This window comes from Sceloporus undulatus, chromosome 7 (assembly GCF_019175285.1).
Source record: "Sceloporus undulatus isolate JIND9_A2432 ecotype Alabama chromosome 7, SceUnd_v1.1, whole genome shotgun sequence".
Taxonomy (NCBI): domain Eukaryota; kingdom Metazoa; phylum Chordata; class Lepidosauria; order Squamata; family Phrynosomatidae; genus Sceloporus; species Sceloporus undulatus.
In genome coordinates this window covers 26624002-26633855 of record NC_056528.1, presented here as the reverse complement: position 1 = coordinate 26633855, position 9854 = coordinate 26624002, and the positions used below count along the sequence as shown (strand labels likewise).

Sequence of the window (9854 nt, the reverse complement as noted above, 5' to 3'; positions counted from 1 at the left end):
AAGATTTTCTCTCTCTGGCGCTACCAGCGCCCCGCACAAAAATACAACACCTTCGTCTGGAACAATTTTATGCAGAAAGAAAAACAAAAAGCACACCTTCTTATCAGTCTTGTTCATGAATTAGCTTCCTTCTTCCGTTTCGTTTTGTATGCCTTGAATTAAAAAAAAATGAAAATATTAAATGATTGAAGGCAGCCCTGTTGGCCCTCTTTTGCCTGTTTTCTAACAACATCAGGAGGGGAATGGGACTCTGTATTGGGCTTGGACTAACTCCAAAAATGAAAATTGAATTTTGGGGGCGCCCAACAACCCTGCCCTCGACTGAGTACATGCAGGTCGACCTTTTAGTCAAGTATATACGGTACCCACAGAGTTGGACAGGGACCCCCAGAGGCCAACAAATCCAACCCTTTGCTCAATGGCAGGATCCGCAGCTAAAGCAGTTCCCCAGCACTGGGGAGCGGGTTCGACTATCGAGCTTTGCGAGCAGGTTCCAGCTGCCCCACTAAAATGTGGTGATGAGCTAGCCTCGCCCACCCTACCGAGAAGGAAAAAAATGAAAACTGGCACCCAGAAGTAGATGTGGATGTCACGTCCTCCGCATATGTCCAAGGTAAAATTGGTCTCCCAATCCTCGACTGAACTTCAAACAGGTAGACCCCGGCATGGCCAAGCCTTTCCACTACCAAGGTCCCTTGCTACGAACTAGACAACATATTGGGACTTAAACAAAACAACAACAAACCAGGCGCCCAACTAGGACAAATGGGGCTCAAGAAAAAGAAAACAGACTTGACCTACCCCTTCTGACCCATCCAACAATACCAACACGGTGTTGCGGGGCTCCCATGAGCGATCCATGCTCACTCTTAAACACACAAAGAAACCAGAATGGACTGACGTCTGTCCAGGAGCTCGGGCAAATCACGCTGCTGTGTTGTGACGAGGACCGCTGTAGGACTTGTTCCAGGAGTGTGCCTGAAACCATGGGTCCTTTTGGTGTGGTCCTGGAAGCCAGAGAGCCCTGCAGAGAGGAAAGTCCAAGCAGGTTTTCCATCCAAACATCTCCAGCTACGATATCAGATAAAATGGTTTTTAACAAATAAATCAAGATATTGTACGTCAAAACTGTCGACACAAGGGGCACTTTTGCCTATTTGGGGACAGGCGGATGGTCCCTAGGAGGAGGACCATTTATAGGGGAGGCGATCCAATTTTCCACACCGTTGACCCTCCGCCATTTGTGCATTTTGAGCTTTTGGTGGGTCCTGCTTGGTTCACAAGATTTGATTGAATGAATATACTCTCTACGAATCCTCCAAATCCTGCCAGCATGACTACCTGCCAAGGCGTTGACCATAGAGTTGCGACAGAGGACCATAGAGAGAACACTTCTCTAGGACATTTGTAATATTGGTTCTAAACAGTCACACTTCAGGTCGGTATGTTGACTACAAGGCAGTTGCGTTGGAGTGATTGTTAGAGCATTCCTAGATAGAGAGGTCTCTCTCCTCAGGTTATAAAACATAGTACACACCCATCCCTCCATAGTTTGCCAGCTTGTGATTATTGCAAGCGGATTTGATTAATATGTTCCCTCTAGGCAATACTAGGTCCATCCAGTGCAACTCTTTCGGTCAACTTTAACTAAAAGTGCACTGGAAGTCACTAGAGATCCCTGAAAGAGAATACTATACTCAAGCCCAGTTTGATAGCGCCGACTCCTCCAGTGCAACTCTTGGGTCAGTGTCTGTCGGACGTTGACCACACGAAGTTGACGCTGCGAGGACCCAGAGATCCTACGAGAGTCATCCTCTTGGGTAGAAACGTGCGTTGTTTTGTTGTTGATTTGCGGTTTATTCCATATTCATGGGGGTCTGCTTGTGCCCCTAACCCTAGCAAATAGGCAGAAAGACAAGTGTGTGTTGTGTGTTGTTTTTTCACATTGATGGTTTCCCCACTCAATTCACACAGGGGTGGCCTGTGGTCCTAATCCCAGCGGAATGTGGAGGGTTCGCCTATACTGGTGATATTGGCATGGCGCATTAGGGTAGACTGTCACAGAGGGCAACCAATGTATCGGGTTCAAGTTGCTCCCATTTTGCAGAAAAGAAATCGGTTAACCAAAGAAGCACAGACCTGACTTTGGCAGGGAGGAGACAAAGGCAATGGCTGGAGAAGGCCATGGTACTGCACCGTCCATTGCAGTGGTTTGAATTCTTACCCTTGAGCTTTATCCAAGTAGGTCTGCTCGCTGAGGTCCACACATCTCTTGAAACGTCACCACAAAGTCTGGAGCTCCTTTGTAAAACAAACTCCACCACAGCAACATCTAAAGTGTGGGATAGGAGACATAAGTGGTAAGGCTTTATTTCGAAGGAAGGAACTGGCCGGAACCACCCTCTGAGTAATCTTCATCTCTCTGTGAAATTCGATGGGGTTACCATAGGTTGATCAGTGGCTCGTGAAAGGCCACACTATGCACAACCAGATCACCATCTGATCTTGGAAACTAAGGGCAGGGCTCCAGCCCTGGTTAGTCCTTGGATGGGGGAGACATGCCAATGAATACCTGTAGGCTGTATTTCAAAGGACAGGAACTTGGCAAAACATAACCTCTGAGTCTTCCTTGCCTAAAAAAACCCTCTGAATAAGCCAAATCACAAGGGGTCCAACAAGGGACATTGAAGCCACAGATACACACAGATGCCTAGAAATCGTCTCCTAAACGGCACTAGATCCCATCTCATCTTGGAAGCTAAGCATGGCTCAGCCCTGGGGTTAGTCTTTGGCATGGGAGACTGCCCAACAACTACCAGAGCGCCATAGGCTTGTATTTTGGGGGAAATGGGAACTGGCAAACCACTCTGAGTCTTCCTTGCCTAAGAAAACCTTTGAAATCCATGGGGTCACCATAAGCCGACTTAAAAGCACCACACACAACGCAACTCTGCCTTGGAAGCAAAGTAGGGTCAGCCCTGTAGTACTTGTATGGGGATCCCAGTGTCTTCCTCTGAGGCTGAGAGAGTATGGCCAAGTAGGGATTCGAACCCAGGTCTCCAGAGTCCTAACCAGCGCATTAAACCACTCCACCACATTGGTTCTCCACTGAGTATTAACTCCATATATAACAACGTGAAACCACAAAACACTGTTAACTCAACACAGATCAATATACTTTAACATAGGTACTCTTTCCTGCTGGGTTCCTTTTTAATCCATGAATCAGCCCGTCCGTCATGGAAGCTTTAAGAACAAATCCATTGTCACCTTGTAAAATTTTCACCAGTGTAGCCTAGGGGTTTGTGCGTCAAGATTACAACTCTGGAAAAACGGGTTCGAAACCTCGCTTGGCCCTGGAATCCACTGGGCAAGTCACACCTCATCCCCAGAAAACCCCATAATAATGTCATCTTAGGGCGCATAAGCGGAAACGACTCAAAGGCACACAAAACACAACACTGTTGCAACACATTTTGGGGAAAGATACATTTGCTGCTACAGCGAAACAAATGTTAAGAAGCTTGTAAAAACGCTGTAGTTTCTTAAAGATGGAGAGGAAGCCGGCATACCATCTCATGGAGAATGTCGTTGGTCAGGAACCCGTCTTGGACGTAGGTGATTCCACTTCCATGGGGATGCAATAATCGTATGGTCTTTGCTGATATGGATGAAGAGCAGGGGGGGGGGGAAACCATGAAGACAAGTTTGAATCCCTTCCCATTGCCGCTGGTAGCTGTGATGTCAGAGAGGGCCGAATCCACTCTTAGTTTTACCTGCGCTTTCAAGGACTGTTTGAGGCCCCTTGGACGAAACCCATTTGCAATCCTACTGATCTAGAACCCTAGGTTGGAAAGGCCCCAGAGTCATCCAATCCAACCCCATCCTGCCATGCAGGAATTACCATCAATGCACTCCCGAATGCCAATCCAGCCTCTGTTTTAAAAAAACCCCAAGAAGCCATGTTCTGCTTTAAACAGATCTTTCCATCAAGACGTTCTTCCTAATGTTTCGGTGGAAATCTCTTTTCCTGCAGCTTGGATTAGGAGCCACCAGTTCACCGAGGTTTTGAGGTACAAAACTGAGTGGGAAAGCTGCGGAGTTTAACCCAAGGGCCAAATAATTTTGGATTCTAAAGGAGGAGCCAAGGCTTTTGGAAGGTCGGCCACCGGTTATGGACTTTTCCAGCAATACGAAATCCAATCTGTGGCTTGGTTCGAGTCCCAGCTCAGCTGAGAAACCTATGGATGGACCTTAGGCAAGTCACACTCTCTGCAGCCTCGGGGAAACCCATCGCAAACCTCCTCTGAACAAATAATGGCACGAAACCCCAGGATAGATTCACCTTAGGTTCGCTTATTATCTAAGTCGGAAGACTTGAACACCAAAACACATGACACGTTTTAGTGATTTTAGTAGGGTTATGACGTTAGAGTGCTAATTTTTACCCTCTTGTTCATTTTTTCTTTCCATTACCGTCAGAATTTAAGGGGGCCAGGGTCCTACTGTGTATTAGTTGCATGTCTTTTTATATTAAGGAAGGTACAAGAGACTGGAACCCATTCACATTTCACCTCCATAACAGCTTTGATGCCACTTTATAACTGATTAGACGATCCGGAGGGTTGGAGCTTGCAAGGCGCTAGAGCAGTGGTGGCGCAACCTATGGCACACAGTGCCAGAGGTGGCTCACTAGAGCCCCTCTATGAGCACTGCCACCATCGTCCTAACACAGACTTCACTAGAAATCCAGAGGGATGCGGCACATTGCAATAATGTGGGTTTTGCGATAGCGTTTGGGCACCGTCTCGCCATCACTGCACTCGAGAACCTCAACTGGAGTGCTCAATGCTTCCCCCTGAACTGCAAAAATGCCCGGATTCCTTGGGCTGTGGCAATGGAAGTGGCCATGAAGCAGAATATGGGCGAATGAGACAGTTGACAGGGCTCCCCTGGTGGCTTTTATCCAGGACTGCAGAACCTCATAAACAAAACTGTTTCCTTGTGTTGTTGTTGTGTACCTTCAAGTCATTTCTGACTTATGCAATCCTATCCGAGTTCTTCTTGGCAAGATTTGTTCCGAGAGGCTTGTCGTGGCCTTCACTTATTGAGTCAATAATAATAATAATTGTTGTTGTGGTTGCGTGTCTTTGAGTCGTTTCTGACTTGTGGCGACCCTAAGGCAATGCTTACCTGGGGTTTTCTTGGATATTTGTTCAGAGGAGTTTTGCCATGGCCTTCCCTGGGCCTGAGAGAGTGTGACTGGCCTATATTCACCCATGGGTTTCCAGGACCAAGCAAAAAAATATTTCGTTGGCATTAGAGCAAGGTGGGCAACCTCTGGCTCTAGTTGTTGCTGGCTGCAATTCCCATCATCTTTAGAGCTGATGGGCAACTGCATCTATTGGAAGGAACCGAAAAGTCTTCTTCCTCATCCAGGTGTGCAGAGCATTTTGCCTTCTGAACATATCAATGTTCCCTTGTCTAGAAAACGCTAAGACATTTGTGAAGTCCTAAGTGTATGAGAAGATACATAGACACAAACCAGTGGCTTGGGGAAGCCAGGCGGTTCCCAAGAGCCCCGCTGGACCTATGAAAATGCTATATGTGTCCCACCACGCCATCACCAACCCATGGAATGACCAGTGCTAACCTAACCAGATCGTATCTGTACTAGATCAATAATCAGTACAAAATGGCTACTCAGTCCCTTCTCTCCTTGGTTGGTTCATTGGCAGGGATTGCAGGACCTACCTATGGAGGAGGCATGACCCCAAGAAAGGGGAGATCTTCGACTCCGCACCTGGTTGCCTGGAAGTAAGGCCCTAAAAGGACAAGCACAGACAGACTTCCATGAATTAAACTACAAACTGAGTTAAGTTGCAACATAACTGGATTGTCCGACAGCAGGATGAATCTCCATGGCTCCACCATCCCCTCCTTCCTTTGCAGCAAATGAAAATTAACGAATGCCTTCCTACCTGTTTTTCATCCCTTTCAGAACAAAAGAAAAGATGTGGGCCTGATTCCTATACCGAGAAAAGAAACAACCACAGAGCCGGCGATGAATGAAACCCAAATTATAACCACATTTTACTTGGGAGACCCGGAGCCGATTGGAAAGGAAAAACATAGTTATTTGCTTCACGCGTTCCCAGGGAATACATCCAAATTACTTGGGAACCCCGATTCCAAAAATGATCCAAGCTTTTATGTATTTTGAGAACAGAAAGCTACAAATTACATTCATTGATTACCTTTGAATTAAACCTTTACACCCCTGTATTTCACTGGATACTCTAATATTAAACCTAGTGGGTATCCATCAATCCAACTATTATCTATATGTTTTTCTTTCACTGTCTCCAACTGTCTTGTATTACAACCCTTTTGTTTTGACTAATAGCTTAAACAGCAGGAACCAATTCAGGGCCATTGCATTCCAAAGCCAAGGATCTGGCCCGACCTGAAATAGCAACCTTGGCTCTCAATACACTTAGCGCACTATAATTTTCCACTCCTGAGCATAAGTGAAATTCCAGTTCAAATCTACCCTCTACAAAGTCCGTTCCTACCTACGAAACTCTCGCAGGGCTTTTTGTGGCAAGTTTCTTTGGAGGGGCTTGCCTTTGCCTTCCTCTGAGGCTGAGAGAGTGTGACTCGCTTATGTCACCCATTGGGTTCCACAGCCAAGCACAGAAATCTAACTCTAGCCTCCAGAGTCCTAGTCCAACATTCAAACCGTGCTGCAGATGAGCAAAACTATGTAGGGGGGGACCTGTTGTGCTAAGCCACACACACCTGATTTATAATGTCAATCACATTAACAATCTCCTGCCTTGGTTGTTTTTCCATCCATCTTGGTTTCCCAGTGTCTGGCCCAAAGCAGAGCCCTAAAAGAATAAAACCTTCCAAAGAATCCCTATTGTAAGTCGGGGGAAGGGTGGGAAATAGTTGGGAGAAGCCCGTCCTTATACCTTACCGCAGATGAGGAGCCAAGCAGGCTGGAAGCTGTGCTGGTTCCCTGCAGCTTCAGCTGGTAGTCCATCTGGGTGTCGATGTCCTGCAGTGAAGGGAGAGACGTAACCAAAAGATGGCTTTGTGGTACCAGCCCACCAAGGAGAGGCCTCGGAGGAGAGGTGTCTGGCAGATCTGGAAAGGAGCAGATCCAGAATTGGAAAAGAGCACTAAGGATCATCCACCCCAACACCATCTGGCATGCAAGAGACACCACCAAAACCCTCCTTGTGACAGAAGCCCACCCAGCCTCCGTTTGAAACGCCAAAGAGGAGACTCCATGATGTCTCCTGCAAACTCAGTCCTCCCTTTAGTGTCACGTTGTATATCTTACTTTTAGGATCTTTTCTTCATGTACCCTTTGCATCCCTAGTCATCGTCTGAGCCTTCTTGTTGGTGGGGAACATGATGGCTTGGGCGATCCTCACTTGGTGCTCAGTTGTCTAATCTTTATTCTTTAGGGCGCTTCTCTAGATCTTTCATAGCTGCCCTTCCCATTCCTGATCTTCTTCTGAACCTCTTATGTGTATGAGGAACACAGTGGCTTGGGCGATCCTCCCTTGGGTCCTCAGTTGTCTTACCGTTACTCTCCAGGATCTTCTCTGATCTTTCATCGCTTGCCCTCTCCTGTCTTAGTCGCTTCTTATTTCTTGACTGCATATCACCATTTGAACAATTGTTTGATCCTGAAGACGGATGGCTCCCACAATTGTCCACCCCTTTCACTTACACACACCAGAGAGAGAGATACACACACCTCTTAGTTCACCCCTATAGCCTCACCTCCTCCTCCACAGTTGCGGCCAGGTCTCCATCTCGCGACGAGATCGGCAAGGAAATGCCCTCAGGTACTGTTCAACACTGAAGAGAAATTGAGATTGAAGAAGGGATGATTTGCCCTGCCTGGATAATTTATGGTGTGCCTTCGACTCCAAAACCTTCCTGGGGTTTTCCTTGGCAAGCTTCATAGAATCATAGACTCATAGAGTTGGAGAGACCACAAGGACCATCCAGTCAACCCCATTCTGGCCATGAGGAACTCTCAGTCAAAGCATCCTTGACAGATGGCCTCCAGGCCTCTGCTTAAAGACCTCCAAAGAAGGAGAGTCCATTACTCTCCAAGGAAGTGTGTGTCCACCGTCAAACAGCCCTTTCTGTCAAAAGTTCCTCCTAATGTTAACTGGAATCTCTTTTCCTGTAGTTTTGCATACATTGCTCCAGGTCCGATTCTCTGGAGCAGAAGAAAAACAAGCTTGCACCATTCTCAATAGCCCTCCTTCAATGTTTAAACAAGGCTATCATATCATACCACTTCGTCCAGGTTGGACCACATAACACCTATCCTAAAATCTCTTCACTGGCTGCCGATCAGCTTCCAGCGCCAATACAAGTGTGGTTATCACTTTAAAGCCTACATGGCTTGGGTCTGAGTTCTTGCAGAATGCCTCTCCCATACACACTCTGCACTCTCCGAACAGCTGCGAAGAATCATTTAGAACATCAACCAACCAGATTTGTACGGCTTCCCAAAGAGCCTTCCCTCTGACTGTCCGACAAATTTGGCCTAGTCTTCCGAAGAGATCCTTTATTGCCTCCTTGGACGCATTTGAGAGGCACTATAGATGGATCTCTTCCGGCAAACATACCCCCCTGACCTCCTGTAAGGAATACTATTTCCACTTTCGACCATTGTATAATGTATTGCATTGTACTGTTATATGACGGTGATTAGTTTTAATGTCATTATTTTTAATGTAATTATTTTATACTATAAAAAAACTTGGTTTGTTTTAGAATCGTGGTCCAGCATTTGAAGATGAATTTCCTTGGGACAACGCTCCAGCTGAAACATAAACATGTTTCCTTTCCAATCCAGCTCCTTGATCCCCCTGTTGAGTTCTGGTTTTTAAAATTCTGGTTTTAAAATAATCAGTAATCATATCGCCTACAATACATGACCAGTATCGACACTACTCTCTGCTGAGTTTTGACACACAGTTTTTGTAACATCTTGACTTAGTCAAACGTAACTCAGCAGAGTTACTTACGTTGGCTGTTGATGTCCCATCGGCCGCCCAGGTACCAACCACTTCGCTTTTGGTTAAATGACTGTGTGAAGTCCTAAGAGGAAGGAGATTTTCTATAGGTTTTTATAGCCAAGGAGATTTCTTCTGAGCTGATTCAAAGTAAGCTATTAATCCCTGGATTCTATAGGATGGTGCTACATCACTTACAGAGGCACCGAAATGCATATTCCACAATGTAGGACACACACTGCACCGAGCAGCCTCTGGCAGGCTTATCCATATAATTTAATGGGAATTCAGGTGATGGTAAATGTGGTTGTTTTAAAATGTGGACGCCTTATTAAACTGATCAATAGTTTAACTGATGTTGTGTTGTTGATTGTTGTTCACCGCTCGAAAAGCGGGTAAGAACTTATTATTACGGCTGGGCCTCCATATCCACGGATTCTTTAACCCAGATTCAACCATCCACGGCTGAAAAATATTCCCATACCAACACCATACACATATTCCCAAAGGCAAACCTTGATTTTGCTATTGTATGTAAGGGGACACCATTTACAATGCATTGTAATGAATGGGATTTGAGCCGCCACAGATTTTGGGAATCCATGGGAGGGTTTTGGAACCAAACCCCATTGTTGTTGTTGTTGTTGTTTGTTGTTGTTTTGGTTTCATTAAGCATTACATACCAGTCGCAGAAGGACGTTGCTGGGATAGCGACATTGAAAGGCTGGAATTTTGTTAAGAGCGCAAAGGGTCACTTCTACCCCAAGTGTGAGGACTCCTGCCAGCGGAGACAAAGCGCAC

At 46.1% G+C, this 9854-nt stretch overlaps 1 protein-coding gene across 1 annotated transcript in view; it reads right to left on the bottom strand.

Moving 5' to 3' along the window:
• The window catches only part of LOC121936544, a 12415-nt gene extending 4738 nt beyond the window's left edge, over window positions 1-7677 (bottom strand). The window contains exons 1-2 of the mRNA XM_042478867.1: window positions 7599-7677; window positions 6983-7152 (exon numbers count right to left, since the gene is read on the bottom strand). Coding sequence (XP_042334801.1) covers window positions 6983-7152; window positions 7599-7677 — 249 coding nt within the window. The remainder of the gene's footprint in view (window positions 1-6982; window positions 7153-7598) is intronic.
• Between the last annotated feature and the right edge of the window lie 2177 nt (window positions 7678-9854).